Source organism: Echiichthys vipera, assembly GCF_963691815.1.
Source record: "Echiichthys vipera genome assembly, chromosome: 12".
In the NCBI taxonomy this organism is placed as follows: domain Eukaryota; kingdom Metazoa; phylum Chordata; class Actinopteri; order Perciformes; family Trachinidae; genus Echiichthys; species Echiichthys vipera.
Genome location: NC_139837.1, coordinates 5,315,650 through 5,331,212, shown reverse-complemented (window position 1 = coordinate 5,331,212; position 15,563 = coordinate 5,315,650). Strand labels below are relative to the sequence as shown.

Sequence of the window (15,563 nt, the reverse complement as noted above, 5' to 3'; positions counted from 1 at the left end):
TTTGTTACTTGTTTCTTTCACAAACATTTGAGAACATAAAAGTTACAGGAAGTCCCCCGGGGACAGCTGCACAGCGTGCCGATACGCGCGCCTTTACGCACTGCGCACGGCTCCCCCGCGTCACACTGGAACGATAAAAGCAAAATCAATTCATGAAAATGCGGATAAGGGCTACACATATTTTTGGTGATAAAAGAACAATATTTCCAAATTAATGATCAGGAAGAGTCTTGCAAACGCCTATTGGGAAATTAGTTAAGCCGAATTGTCTAATCTGCTCTGAGAAACCAGAAACCCCACCTCCAAAATTACCTTTACTTTAGCATATTTCTAGATATCATAGAATATAAAAAACTACTGATAAAGTTACCTATGGCCTGTCCCGGAAATGCAAGCTAAGCTGTTAAGCTGTTTTATATAACTAATACATACCGAAGGCAGCCAGCCAAGCTTTTTCTCTAAGGGCATCTCTTTGCTCCTCAGCTTCTCCAAAACTTCTTGCAATGCGTCAATCTGCGAAAAATAAAGTGCCAAAAAGTGAAATATTCCTAAAGTAAATCCTGCAATGAAAATGTTAGGGGAAAACTCATGAGCACACTTAGTAGTTCAAAAGCTCAACGTTATCTTTTGTGCGCTATTAATCATTATCAAATCATAAAATTGAATTACCATATCTACAGTCGTTCAAAGCACCAACAGACTTGTTTTCATCCTGCTGACACATTTCATACCCATATCCCTGATAAAATCTCTCACCAAGTCTTTCTCCTGTTGGCTTTTCAGGGGGAAATCCAAGGAGCGCGTCTCCATTGAGGAGTCTTCTGCACGAGCGAGCCACAGGTAGGCGCAGCAGCAGGTGGCCGCGAGAAGGAGAGTCCGAGCGCTGACCATGGTGCTGATACACAAACAGGAGGAGTTCTTCTCTTTAGCGAGGGTCTGCGGAGGCTCTGTGGACGTTGCGGGGTGTCCTGCACAGGGACCCCCTCTTTATAGGAGCTTCGTGGCTGCAAATGACATCAGCCAGCCTCTGAAATATTCATGTACCGTTTTGACATGGGTGACACTGCTCAGCACCTTTGCCTCTTTGGGGGAATGGAGCTGACAGGATGAAATAAAGGATGGTTAAAGGTGAAGTTTACATTTCATGAAACAAACTTGGTAATGCAATCTAGTGGCTGAATGGGAATCAAACGTTTATCACAGGCTTCCAATCTAATTTCAGTTTTAATGTTTAATCTATGGCCTATTTAATGGAAAGTATAGGCCTCCTCAGTTAAACATACACGTGACTCATTGGTCATGAGTCATTTGGATGTGTCAGAATCAGGCGGAGAACTCACCACATGAAGAACATACAACCATCAATTCAATTCACTTTTATTTATAGTGCCAAATCATAAGTTATCTCCTGACACTTTACAGACTAGGTATAGACCACACTCTATGACTTATTTATGATTTACAGACCCATCAATGAACCAAACTGTGACTGTGAATCTGAAACCGTCAAATCCAAATAAGAAAGAACTCAGCAGAGTTAGGTTTTATCTAAAACGATCAAATAATGTTAACACCTGATGTGCTGGCTAACACAAACCCATTCCCCTCTGTTTTACTGCTAACATATTCTGCCTCTCCTCTCTTGTCACCTCTGTCCAATAAAGCTGTAATCAGACCTCAGGTTAACCCACATTGACACCAATCTGTAATCAGGATCCAATTTCCTTTTGTAGGGATAACCTTAACGACCCCCTAAGCAATGTAAGTGTGTGTGTGTGTTAGTGTGTGTGTGTGTGTGTGTGTGTGTGTGTGTGTGTGTGGCTGCCTGACTCCAACACCAACCCCATCACAGACCCTGTGCCACTGACAATTCACATTACCCCTCAGAAGCCATTCCTCCACCCGGGTGATCACAATCTCCACCATCTGCTGAATATATAAATATATATAATATAAAGCTGGATTCATTCAGTTTGAATAGATGCAATAGAAAAAAACCTTTCAAGGTCTAGTTTTGAGTGTTTGACACAATATTTCTTTTTATTTCACCTTATTTCTAACTTACAGATTTCTAGAAAGGTAAGCGTGTGTTTGTGTGACTTTCGAGACGTTATATTACAAATGAAAATTCAAAATGATGCACAAGTTATCTAGAACCGTCCATCCAATGCACTGTAGGTGTAGCGCTTCAAAATGACTTTATCTATTTTATCTATTTAAATGTAATGCAGGTTCAATGACGTATCTCTAAATTTGAAGATTTTGGTGTTGCAGTCGCTCTACCGCACCGTTGTGACGAAAAGAGAGCTGAGCCGGAAGGCAAAGCTCTCGACCTACCGGTCAATTTTTCGCTCCTACCCTCACCTGTGGTCATGAAAGCTGGGTCAGGACCCAAAGAACGAGGTCGCGGGTACAAGCGGCCGAAATGGGTTTTCTCAGGAGGGGGGTTGGAGTCTCCCTTAGAGAGAGGGGGAGAAGTTCAGCATCCGTGAGGAACTCGGAGTAGAGCCGCTGCTCCTTTGTGTTGAAAGGAGCCAGTTGAGGTGGTTCAGGATCATCTGGTAAGGATGAACCCTGGGCGCCTCCCTAGAGAGGTGTTCCAGGCACGTCCAGCTGGGAGGAGGCCTCAGGGAAGACCCAGGACCAGGTGGAGAGATTATATCTCCACACTGGCCTGGGAACGCCTCAGGATCCCCCAGTTAGAGCTGGTTAATGTGGCCCGGGAAAGGGAAGTTTGGGGTCCCCTGCTAAAGCTGCTGCCCCCGCGACCCGACCCCGGATACCAATTGAAGATGAGATGAGATGCGATGGTTTAAAATGATCAGTAATTGACGTGATTAGTTAGCTTTATTATCAGTAAAATTACAGTAAATACAGTGATGTACATATATGAATAAACATAACAAAATAAGCTTTTAACTTATGCGATGTATGTATGTAAAGGCTACACGTAGATGCATATAATGTTACTTTGTCTTTTGTTCCATATTGATCAGTAGTAGGTCATGGTGTGGTGCATGGTGGCCAAGCATCCTCCAGGATAACAGAGGAGAAAATTGTAAATCAATATTAACTTAAACCTGTCGAAGGAAGGATTCACACAGACAATGAAGGAGAGGATGGTATTACATTTCCCTGGACCTTATACCATTTAGTGTGATAAATAAAATGCTTTAACTATGTTTGTTACTCCTACTGGCCATTGCTAAAAGGGCTAAAAAGTGCATTGCTGTGAAATTGGACTGTGGCTCTCAGAAGTGAGCAGTTGCATGCCTCTGGAGAACGTACTCACTGCGGAATAAGATACATTTTTGCTAGAAAGTATGCCAACCTTTTATCAATTTCATGGAGAGTCTCCCATCTCATATCACTGACTGAATGTCTGATTGGTCTCTATTTTCAGACTATTACACTCCGGCTAGTATTTTTTGTTTGTTTCTTTTCTTTTTGTGGTATCCTGACTTATTTTGGTGTCTTTCACTTTTGAGATGTCTGTAGTGTACAGTATGCATTTTTGTATTGTCGTATGTGTTTTCATTCTATTTGAAAATCCAAAATAAAATATAAAAAAATACTGTTTGGTATTATTATTGTTATTATTATTATTGTTGTTGTTGTTGTTGTTGTTATTATTATCATTATTATCATTATTATCATTATCATTATCATTATTATTAATATTCTTCTTCTTCTTATTATTATTATTATTATTATTATTATTATTATTATTATTGTTATTATTATTGTTATTATCATGATCATTATCATTATCATTATCATTATTATTAATATTATTATTATTCTCCTTCTTCTTCTTCTTCTTATTATTATTATTATTGTTATTATTATTGTTGTTAATATTATTATTATTATTATTATTATTGTTGTTGTTGTTTTGTTGTTGTTGTTGTTATTATCCTGTTTTATGTGGTTTTTGCCTGTTGTTGTAGGTCCTCCCTCCCGCCGCAGGGGGCAGCAGCACACGCTGAAGAAGCTAATAATGACCCAACCGGAAGTGTACAGTTTAGCCACATCCAAGCAGCTAGCTGTGTTGTGGAACTAGTTTCTCCCAAACTAATTATTTCAGCGTTTCATTCTCCACGTTGGGTTTCTAAAAACAGCAACAATGTCCGAAAGAAAAGTGTTAAATGTAAGTATATAAACAGTGTGCCACCGTTTAAAACAGTTAGACATGCGTGTTGCGTAGGAAACCAAGCCGGCTACCGTTAGCTTTGAAGCTAAGTGTGGTTGCTACTAGGTTTAATTCATTAAAGTAACTGTTTATGTGTTAGCTACGATTAGACCCATTTATATGTATGATTAAACCATAGTCTGGATGAATCAGTTGTCACTGCTGCATCATCGTTACTGTTACACTTCTGTTAATAATAATAATAATAATATTAATAATGAAATACTCGAGACTGCAGAGGGGATACATATTGTGGCAGACTGAAAATTCAGTCTGAAAAATATATGTGTCCTATATATGTATGTGTATATATATACACACATAAATAGGAAAATAGACACCTCTCTTCATGTTCGCCCAGGGTATTTGGCATGATCTGAAGTACATACAAAATAAAATACTGGATGGTAGTGCAGAGTCTGTGCGTTGTAGATTGGGGATACATTTTGTTGCAGGTTAAAAAAACAGTCCTAAGTAATGTTGGTGTAGAGTAGAGACTGTGTATATTGGAGGGGGTTAAATATGTCCAGCCTGGTAATGCAAGTACTTGTTCGTTTTGTGTTGTGGAAAGTGCTATATGAATGCAATGCATTATTAAGAAGAAGAAGAAGATTTACTTTATTTATCCCGTACGGGGAAATTGAATTTTTTCACTCTTATTATTAATCATGTTAAATACAGGCCCGAAATACACACATGCACAAACAGGACCTATACATGCAATTAAGGAGAGATGTTAGAGCGATGGGGTTGACAGTGACCAGCGCACCGAGCAGTTGGCAGTGAGCAGTGCCTTGCTCAACAGCACCTCGGCAGTGCCCAGGAGATGAACTGGCACCTCTCCAGCCACCAGTCCACGCTCCATACATGGTCCACACAGGGACTTGAACCAGCGGCCCTACGGTTCCCAGCCAAGTCACCTATGGGCTGAGCTACTGCCGCCCCAATCATTATCATAATTAAGTGATTATTATGATTTACCCTTTAAGCAGCCAGGGGAACCCTTCTATCAGAGACTAACTACCTTAGCATGTTGTTGGCTTTTTAGTTATTAACTCACTCACTGTCACTAACTCATCTGTGTTTTGTCTTCCACAGAAATACTACCCGCCAGATTTTGACCCATCCAAAATCCCCAAACTCAAACTCCCCAAAGATCGCCAGTATGTGGTCCGATTGATGGCTCCATTCAATATGAGGTATTTCCTTTCATCAATATTCCACAATCTTTTCATAGCCACACAACTCACATAGATGACGTTTTCATTACAGGGTTAAAGAAGCATTTTTCTTTCTTTTTTACCTGGCTTGTTTCATTTGAAGGCAAAAACAGTTTCTTAGATTATGGTTGAATTTAGAAAGAACAGGGCTACCTCCTAGCGACAAGGACTTCCTGGCCTCTGTCAATGGGTTCTGCAACTGTGGTGTCAACAGCATTTCCTCTCTGGTTGTTTGCAGGTGTAAAACATGTGGCGAGTACATTTACAAGGGGAAGAAGTTCAATGCACGCAAAGAAACCGTTCAGAATGAGCTATACATGGGACTACCAATTTTCCGTTTCTACATCAAATGTACTCGATGTCTTGCTGAGATTACGTTTAAGGTGAGACTATTGTGATACTGTGATATTTATTGAAATGAGACAAAACGAAGTAAAGGTAAATATGGATCTGCGTCTGTGCTATTTCCTGAAAGAGACAACTCCAGCGTTGTGCATAAAATCTCTCTTCTCACACTTTCTCATCACATGCTTTGACTCTAGACGGACCCAGAGAACACCGACTATGCAATGGAGCACGGTGCAACACGAAACTTCCAGGCAGAGAAACTGATTGAGGAGGAGGAGAAGAGAGTCGTGCAGGAGAGGGAAGAAGAGGAGCTGAACAACCCCATGAAGGTCAATGTTTTAATGTAATTTAGGTTCATTATTACTTTTATTTTATTGCCGATAGGAATTGTAGGAGCCATATCAAATGTGCTTTGTCTGTGTAATTTTACCCCGTGCCACTAGGGGGCGGTGTGGTTCAGTTGACCTCAGGTCAGCAGAGTGAGAGCTTTTTTACCTGATTGAACCTGATCACAGGTGCTGTTGATTTCCAGGGAGCAAACAGTTTTTCGACTGTGCTCGTGTGCTCGTGTGCTCGTGTGCTCGTGTGTTTATGTATATGTATACTTTAGTGAGGAATTCGATTTATTATTTTGTTACATGCATTTTGAGTTAAAATTATTGCGGCTGTGTGTTATAAAAGGAAAATAAACCAGCAAATAAACTGAACGCTTTTCGTTTTTGCGGCATAAGGAGCGCGCTGGGCGCACGTCGGAAACTTATAAAGCAAATCAACAGCCAGTACTACTAAGATTAGGGCTTAGTCAGTACAATTAGGTCGAAAAACTGCTTCGATTGGGAGAACGTTCACCAAGAGGACGCGACTTCATTGACTTCATCAACGATTCACGTCTTCTTTGGAAACCACGGATGTGAGGTGGGCAAATGTTTGGAGTTGCCGATCGCTAACGGAGCTGGAGCCTAGCGGAATGAGCCAGCGACAGCATCATCTCACCGGGTCATCATTCATCAAAGCCGGCCAACGCACGATTGGGGTATGTGTGGATCAGCGCTGATTTTATGAATGGCCATGGTAATTTGTGTGCACACATTCGCGTAAACCCAATGCATTGGTAGCAGACTCGCAACCGACTAAAAATAACTTTCTCGTCGAGACGAGTCGTTTGTGCAACACAAACTATTTTGCGGACTAATAAAACCAACTGACTTTGTGTCGTCATTATGGCTGAAGAGGGAACAGGCCAACTGGGCCTTAAGACTGAACTTGCGGGTGCAGAGGTAAAATCTGTAACCGAAAAACGTGTGGGTAAATTAACACTTAAAGCTATGTTGGAAAAAATAAGCATTTTAGAAAAGGAAAGAAAGTCTAACTTTGGTAAACTGTCTAAAGTAAAACAATCTATTCTTAAATTCATGGGTGACAAAGAACATGTGAATAAGGTTGAAAATGAGTTAACCGTTTTTAATGAGTTGTGTAACACAACACAGCAGGTGCATTCGTCTTTATTGGGTTTATTGCCTGCTGAGGAAGTAAGCAAACATGAAGTATGGTATCAAGCTAAAATGTTGAATGTAAAGGAGTTTCTTGTGGGTACAAATCAATGGTTGTCTGACATTACTGCTCGTCCAGCTACTAAAGTGGGTGATGATCATGATGATGAGGTTAATGATGATTTGCTGGGTCAAACTGAACAATCTCAAACTGTCCAAAGTGAAAATGAAATTGGACCAACAGAAGCACACACGGTTGATGACAACACTTTTAAGGAACATGAAAGGGATGATCCTCAAACTGCTGATGTCAATGATGGAAATGGAAATGGAGCTGCTGTTGAAAAGGATGAGGAGGAGGAGGAGGAGGATCAGATTGGACCTCAAGACAGCATTTCAAATGTGCAGTCAAGGCACCATGGCTCAAACAGATCGTCAAGCAGCAGATCGTCCACTTCATCAGCCAGACGCAGGGCAGAGGCGGAACAGGCCGCACTCTTGGCCCGAGCTGCTGCTTTAAAGGCTAAACATGCTTTGGAGGAGCAGGAACTTCTCTTGAGGAGAAAAAGGGAGAAGCTTGAGCTGGACACTGAGATAGCTGCAACAGCTGCTAAGCTAGCAGTGCTACAGATGGGGAGCAGCATCCATTCAAGGCAATCTGATGGAATGGCTTCCTACTTCAGAAAAGGGGCTAGATCTAAGCTCACCTCTCTCAATCCACAGGCCTCAATATGTGTAGCTCCACCCGCACAGCAGCATGAAGCTTTACCACAACAACGCAATGCTTCACCATCGGTAATGCAAACTAGCATGCCAAATTTGGGAAAAAATCAAGTTGCCGTTTCAGCATCTTTGTCCACGCATTTTGCATCACAACCACAGCCAACTGTCAGTCATGGCTCTCAACTGCCTCACTTGCAATCAATGCCAACATTCAGTCAAAGCTTTCTACCCACTCAAGGCCAACAAGTGCAGCAACCCCTGCAAAACCAAAATCAGACAGCAGGTCTTTACAATCTGCTGCAACAACAGAATGACATAACGGCTCTCCTTGTTCAAATACAAACATCACATCTGCTGCCGCGCAGAGAAATTCCAACTTATGATGGAGACCCCTTGCAGTTCAACACATTTATGAGGGCATTTGAGCACTGCGTGGAAGCAAAGACTGGCTGTAAAGGAGACTGTTTGTATTATCTCGAACAATTCACTAGGGGGCAGCCTAGAGATATTGTACGCAGCTGCCTTCACATGACTGCAGACAAAGGATTTGCTGTCGCTAAAAAGTTACTAAAGGAGCACTTTGGAAATGAGTTCAAAATAACAGCGGCCTACATGGAAAAGGTCACAGGATGGCCAAGCATCAAAGCTGAAGACACCAAAGCGCTCACAGCTTATGGGCTTTTCCTCCGTGAGTGTTCCAACGCTATGGAAGATCTTCAATACTTGGAGGAACTTAACATGCCAGCGAACATGAAGATTCTTAGTCAGAAGCTTCCTTATAAACTAAGGGACAAGTGGAGAGCAAAGGCATGTGACGTACTGGAGAAAACTTGTCAAAGGGCACGATTCTCAGACCTTGTCAAGTTCATTGAGCGCCAGGTCAGAATCATTTCAGATCCGGTCTTTGGTGACATACAGGACACTTCACCTGTTCTCAAAGTAGCTACAAAAGTGAGCAAGATACAGGTGAAGCCACAGCTGAGAAGAAACAGCTTTGCAACACAGGTGTTCATCGAGGATGGATGTAAAGCAGACACTCACAAGAATGAGGATGGATGCAGAAGACCAGATGGTGACCAGAGGGAAAAGGCTCTCAGCAAAGTGACCACCTTCACTAAAACTACTTCTGTCTTCTGCCAGTATTGTGCTGCTGGTGGTCATGTTTTAGATCAATGTTTTAAACTGGGAAGAAAACCACACAGGGAGAAACTGGACTATCTAAAGGAGAAAGGTCTGTGTTTCAGTTGTTTGTGCACAGGACACTTGAGCAGGAATTGCGACAGGCGCATCACTTGCAAAAAGTGCAACCAAACGCACCCCAGTGTTTTGCACATTGAAGAGAAAGAAAGGGTTTCTTCGAAGGATGAGAAGAATAGTGAGCGGTCAAAAACATCTGAGAGCTGCACAACATCCTCCGCTTGTGGTCTTACAGGGGCTGGCCACTGCAATGGAGTTCTTCCCATCTTGCCTGTTAAGGTGAAGTGCGCAAAGGGAAACAGGGTTATTGAAACCTACGCTTTTCTGGATCCAGGGAGTACAGGAACTTTCTGCACCAGGAAGCTTGTTGACAGGTTGAACATGGAAGGACGCAAATTCAAAATTCATATCCGCACCTTGGGCCATAACAACTCAATAGAAAGTTCTGCAGTTGACAGTCTGGAGATTTCCGGATTGTCTGGTGAAAGCTTCTACCCACTTCCCAAAGTGTTTACCCAGAAAGAAATGCCCGTCTCTACAGCCAACATTATCAGTGAAAGGGAGCTGAGAAAATGGCGTTATTTAGACAACGTAAACATTCCACACATAAACGCTGACGTGGATCTGTTAATTGGCACAAACGCCTCCAAGTTGATGGAGCCTTGGGAGGTCATTAACAGTCGTGAAAATGGACCCTACGCGATCAGAACCCTACTGGGGTGGGTAATAAATGGCCCGTTACGGGGAAGTGACGACTGTGGAAGTGACCATCCTTCATTTTATGCAAATAGAATTGCCATTGACCATATTGCAGAACTGTTAATTAGCCAATATAACTATGACTTCAATGACAGAGCTTCTGCAGAACAGGAAGAAATGTCAAGAGAAGAAAAGAAGTTTATGGAGATAATGGAAAGCTCTGCTCAGCTCCAGAACGGACACTACACATTTCAATTGCCTTTCAAAGAGAAAGATGTTTTGATGCCGAACAACCTCAGGGTTGCCGTGCAACGTGCCCGTGGTCTGAAAAGAAAACTTCAGAAAGATGTAAACTTTCATGAGGAGTACAGAAACTTTCTTACTGATGTCATTAGCAATGGCTACGCCGAAGAAGTGCCGCAGCATCAGTTAGAAGCACCAACAGGGAAGGTGTGGTATATCCCGCACCACGGTGTGTACCATCCAAGGAAGAGGAAAGTTGTCTCTGAATCTGTGACTGATTCTAAAGGGCATGTGGTCAATAATGTAAATGCAAAGAAAATGGCACCAAATGGCAACAAAAAGAAAAAGAAGAAGAAGAAGAAAACCATCGATGATGAAACCACAGAAGCGATGGATGGAGTGAGTGTAACAAAAAAGGAAACTTCTGCCAAAATGAAAGTTTCTGAGAATGAAGTGAAGTCAGAAACACCAGAGGGAGAGACTGCTGAGGTCGAAGAGGTCAAGGTGAAAAAGAAGGAAAAAAAGGAAGCCAGTGCTGAAGAAGGTGGAAATGAGTCGGGAATGCCTAAGATCAAAGGCAACAACAAAATTAGCAAAGCATCGTCGAACAAAAAGGTGGAGAAAGAGGATATGCCCAACAAGAAAAAAGACACAAAGAGTGAGATTGTGATTGTAGAAAAAGCGGAGATGGGGCTAAAGAAAAAAGGAACTAAACAAAAGGGTAGAAAAGCCTCTGTGGAGGTCAGCGAAGTAGAGGAGACGGAGCCGAAGAAGAAGAAGATTAAAGAGGAGGTGGAAGACGAACAGGAGTCACCCCATGTTGACGTGGTCTTCCTGTCAGAGAAAACTGGAAACCTTCCCTGATAAAAGAGGTCTAGTACGTGTGGTTCATTTAAAAACCAAGACAAATATCATTGAACGACCCATAACCAAAATATGCTTGCTTAATGAAGCTAAGGAATAATTGGTTCCCATTTAAAAATGAGCTTTATATACACATATATATTTAAATTTTTATTTATTTATTTTTTGGCTCATCATGGCTCATTTAAAATTGTTGGTGTAATTGCTCGGGCAGATGCAATTAGGGGCTGGTGTGTAGGAGCCATATCAAATGTGCTTTGTCTGTGTAATTTTACCCCGTGCCACTAGGGGGCGGTGTGGTTCAGTTGACCTCAGGTCAGCAGAGTGAGAGCTTTTTTACCTGATTGAACCTGATCACAGGTGCTGTTGATTTCCAGGGAGCAAACAGTTTTTCGACTGTGCTCGTGTGCTCGTGTGCTCGTGTGCTCGTGTGTTTATGTATATGTATACTTTAGTGAGGAATTCGATTTATTATTTTGTTACATGCATTTTGAGTTAAAATTATTGCGGCTGTGTGTTATAAAAGGAAAATAAACCAGCAAATAAACTGAACGCTTTTCGTTTTTGCGGCATAAGGAGCGCGCTGGGCGCACGTCGGAAACTTATAAAGCAAATCAACAGCCAGTACTACTAAGATTAGGGCTTAGTCAGTACAGGAATGAAGAGTTGATGATTTCCCAATCTTCCAACCAGGTGTTGGAGAACCGCACAAAGGATTCCAAGATGGAGATGGAGGTTCTGGAGAACCTCCAGGAGCTGAAGGAGCTTAACCAGAGGCAGGCTCAGGTGGACTTTGAGGGAATGATCGACCAGTACAGAGAGATGGAGAAGAGAGAGAAGGAAAGGGAGAAAGAAGAGGATGACCGAGAGACAAAGTGAGTGTGGAAGATTTAAATAGATAATGGGTATTTAAGGAACGGTAAATGGTGTACATTTAGTAGTAGTAGTTTAGTTATACGTAGTCATCTTATAAGTAGTGGGAACTTTGAACAAAAGTCATTAAAAAACCCAATCAAAACAGAATTTGTAATTGTTTCGCAGAGAGATGTTGGATCGTGCCCTTGTGAAAAGACTCCGAGACTCTGACTCTGATTCAGAGAAGGACGAGGAAAGCAGCAGCTCGCAGGCAATGAAGCCCAGCACGGACAAACCAACAGACATCCTCACCACTGTCAAACCCACAGAGGCACAGGTACGTTTGACCACTCGCATTCAACCAAGTGTGTCCCCTATTCAGTGCAATGACGTTTGTAAATATGTGTCAGAGTTTGTTTTACCCCATTAAAACTTTTATAATCTTGAAGATTTTAGTCCTGTTGCCTGCAATTATTAATCTAACAGCTCCTTGTGCACGTTCTCTTGCTGCTCCTTTGTGTTTATTGGAGGTTAAAGTTTATGAATAATAAAAGGGGGGGGGGGGGGCTCTTGAGTGACAGCTAGCCGCTGGCCCTTACTTTGCCTCAGAGGTATACGTCAGCCAGATGGACGTATCTCCCTCCCCCCAACGTCACATCAATGCCCTTTTTTTGCTAAAAGGAAATGAGGTGGAGTCAAAGTCTGACAAGATTGAGGCTCCCGAAGGAGAGGACGCTTGGATCAAGTTGAGAGAACGGACCTCAACGGAGAGGCTACGTCTATATTTTATACAGTCTATGATACATTGCTGTCAGGACTAAGCTTGCTCACAAATACACATATTTATTTCTAGTGACTGCTTCACTTTAACGATCACTTGAATGACTAAAAGTCCATTGAAAACTATCATTATGAACTAGCAGCATTAGAAACTGTTCTTGAATTCAAGCACAGAAAGTGCATGAATGTTACTATTGTGTACGAACCCTAGACCGACGGTAATCAGATGAAATTACAAACAGTATTGCCGGATTGCACGCACACATTTTTAACTTTACTCTAACAAAATTGCAAATGCTATGGAAATCAAGAAAAGAACTTAAAAATGCCATCCTTTTGAGCAGGAAATAGTGGATTGTCTCACTCTGTGTTTCCACAGGGAACCTCAGCTGGAGGAGTGAAGAGGGCCAAGGTGGAGAGCTGGGAGAGGAGTGTGGGGACACTGGGCAGTAAAGGGGCTCTGGGGTCCCTGGTTGTGCGAAAGAAACCAGCAGCGGCTGTCGTCAAACCAAGTACGGCGGTAGCAGCTGCGGCTCCCACTTCACAAAACGGTAACACATCAGTGTCTCATTCCTTGTATTGCGGCACCTTTCTGAATTATGTGAGCACACGTGTTTGTTTTATTTTGCTGCTTTTTCACATCTTTAATCAAAGAGATGATGATCTTTGCATGTGATGTGGAAGCCACACTCATTATGTATCTTGTTTTACAGATTCAAAGGCATCTACAGCTGACTCCAAGAATGCCTCTAAGCCCGTCACCACGCAAAATGGGTCATCATCTCTGAGCCTGCTGGGGGCGTATTCAGACAGTGACAGCAATGACAGCGGATGAAAAGAAGATGCTTGGGAAGGTTTTTGATTTGAGTGACTGCCACACAATTGTATAAATGATGCATAAAGGAATATAATGGCATGAACCTTTTTTTGTAATGCTGCACAAAAATCAAATTATTGTGTAAACCAGTTTTCAGGGTCTATCCTATGAAAACCTTTTCTATAAAGAAGTGACTGATGTGTTGGTGGGCAGGAATTGTATTGTCTGTAAAAATAATCTTCCTAAGCTGGTCCACCTGTTCATCGTCCTGTTGTCACTGAGGATTTCACCTAGAAAAATGCCTATGTTTGAATTTCTGAGTCAGATTTACCCTGTGAAAAAATATCAGGTGTTTATTTTAGTGTTTATTAAAATCTGTTTAACTTTAACTCTTTGTCCTTGACGTGCTTTGACATCTCGCACCGTCTCTCTTTAAATACCTTTAATGTGAAAGAGGGATCAGAATATTTAGTTTTAATCTTTATCGGCCTGTAAAGACACATTGATATAGAGCAGCTGACATGATGTAATTCAGCATTTTGCGGACAGTTGACTTTGATTTCATAATTCAAAGGGCAGAGCTAAACTCCATGTTATGGTGTCTATGATGAATGAATGAATGAATGAATGAATGCTTTATTTCAAACATGTGAAAAAAAAAAATTACACTTGAAACACGAGTCATTAAAAACATGATGTCTATGTTCTATTGACACTGGGTGATTTACTGGTATTTATAGTACTATTAATATAAAGATATCTGGGATATTGGTTAAGATGATTGCTTTAATGTTGATCTTTACAATTGATGGAAACCGTGTCATGTTTCACTCACTTGCTCTCAAGCTTTGATTATATTACACGTTCTTTATGATCAGCAGATGGAGTTTGCTTTGAAGGCATGGAGCTGATGTTCAAATTTTACATTCATTTTAATCTTTTACTGGTGACATTAAGTGATGAATACATCACACCATGGGTACTACAAATACAGACACTGGAAATAAAGTACAGCTAACAACAGATGACAGAATATAACGTAAAATACAATGATATCTATATAGGTCGTATAGGTGTGTGTGAGTGCATGTGAATGAGAGGCAGATGGTATTTTATATATACACATAATATGGCAAGTAAATAAGAAACTACAGTAATACATTTAAAATAAATAAATGAGAAGATAGTATGAGTGAAAGTGAAGAAAAACAAAATTTAAGAAACGTAATATTACTATGTCGCATTGCAGATTATTATTTATTATTTGTTTTATTTATTTATCTTATTTTTTTAATAATATCAAAATGATCTTTTGATTTCCTGTTGTCAGGGGCTCTCTTACATCTTAGTGATTTCTTTATCTGTTCGCCATCGACTTGAAGGAACTGGCAGCAGGATTATGTTTCACTGGAGTTGATTGATTGATCGACAGTCCTGGTTTAGTTTAAATACGGTATAAAAACACCAATATTCAACCCCTAAAAATATGGCATTTAATACTTAAAAGGAAAAAGACACTTCAGTATTATATTATACACGAGCTAATGGAAAAAATGCCTTTATTAATTCCTTTATTAATCCAGCAGGGGGGAAATTAAATTTTTTCACTCTGTTATTATTACTATTCAGGTTAAACACAGGCCCGAAATACACACACATCTGTTTATGTTTCTATAGATAAATATGAACCATTAGGATATTTAGTCAAGTGCCTGAGATTGACCAATATGTTTTCTGGTCTGTTAAATATGTCACTGTTCTTACACAACACACACAAAGCAAAACTCTTCAAAGTCTAAACCAACCTTTTCTCATTTTTAATTGAGTTTAATTCACTTTCTAAATCCCTAGCCTTAGTCAAAAACAAACAGCATACAACATTTTTAGACAACTAGGAAATGATATTTGATATACACTCTGGCATTTTATGAAAATTATAATTATTACATACATGTATGTAATAGTTTCTTTATTTGATTGATTTATTTTATGTGAGATCTTGCTGTATTTATTTTTTCCGGTTATTGTTTTTTATGTGAAAAAGCTCTCGTGTTGTAGTGACACGTTCTGTATTAGTTGAATGTTTTAATAAATAATAAAAGAGGCGTGTTGAACACCATAAATAGTCATAAATA

General features: G+C 40.7%; 2 protein-coding genes across 3 annotated transcripts; one reads left to right on the top strand and one right to left on the bottom strand.

The window, feature by feature from the left end:
- Positions 1-17: 17 nt before the first annotated feature.
- Positions 18-891, bottom strand: LOC310954344 (cocaine- and amphetamine-regulated transcript protein-like; the record flags this gene model as incomplete). Its single annotated transcript, XM_083923763.1, has 3 exons — positions 18-125; positions 433-513; positions 757-891. The coding sequence occupies 3 exons, from the start codon at positions 889-891 to the stop codon at positions 18-20; spliced, it is 324 nt and encodes a 107-aa protein (XP_083779889.1).
- Positions 892-4,022: 3,131 nt separating this feature from the next.
- yju2 (YJU2 splicing factor homolog) lies at positions 4,023-13,965 on the top strand. 2 transcript variants are annotated; one of them, XM_083923757.1, is made up of 8 exons: positions 4,023-4,150; positions 5,291-5,391; positions 5,651-5,795; positions 5,955-6,089; positions 11,670-11,851; positions 12,018-12,168; positions 12,991-13,123; positions 13,325-13,965. In XM_083923757.1, the coding sequence occupies exons 1-8, from the start codon at positions 4,127-4,129 to the stop codon at positions 13,444-13,446; spliced, it is 993 nt and encodes a 330-aa protein (XP_083779883.1). In that variant the 5' UTR covers positions 4,023-4,126; the 3' UTR covers positions 13,447-13,965. The 2 variants fall into 2 exon arrangements, with proteins under 2 accessions (XP_083779883.1, XP_083779882.1); XM_083923756.1 differs by having other exon boundaries at positions 12,991-13,162.
- The last annotated feature ends 1,598 nt before the right edge of the window (positions 13,966-15,563 follow it).

Coding starts and splice junctions, on each gene's coding strand:
- yju2 (XM_083923756.1), top strand. CDS start 4,127: ATGTCCGAAAGAAAAGTGTTAAAT. Junction 5,392..5,650: donor ATGGCTCCATTCAATATGAG/GTATTTCCTTTC, acceptor GGTTGTTTGCAG/GTGTAAAACATGTGGCGAGT. Junction 12,169..12,990: donor TCAAACCCACAGAGGCACAG/GTACGTTTGACC, acceptor GTGTTTCCACAG/GGAACCTCAGCTGGAGGAGT.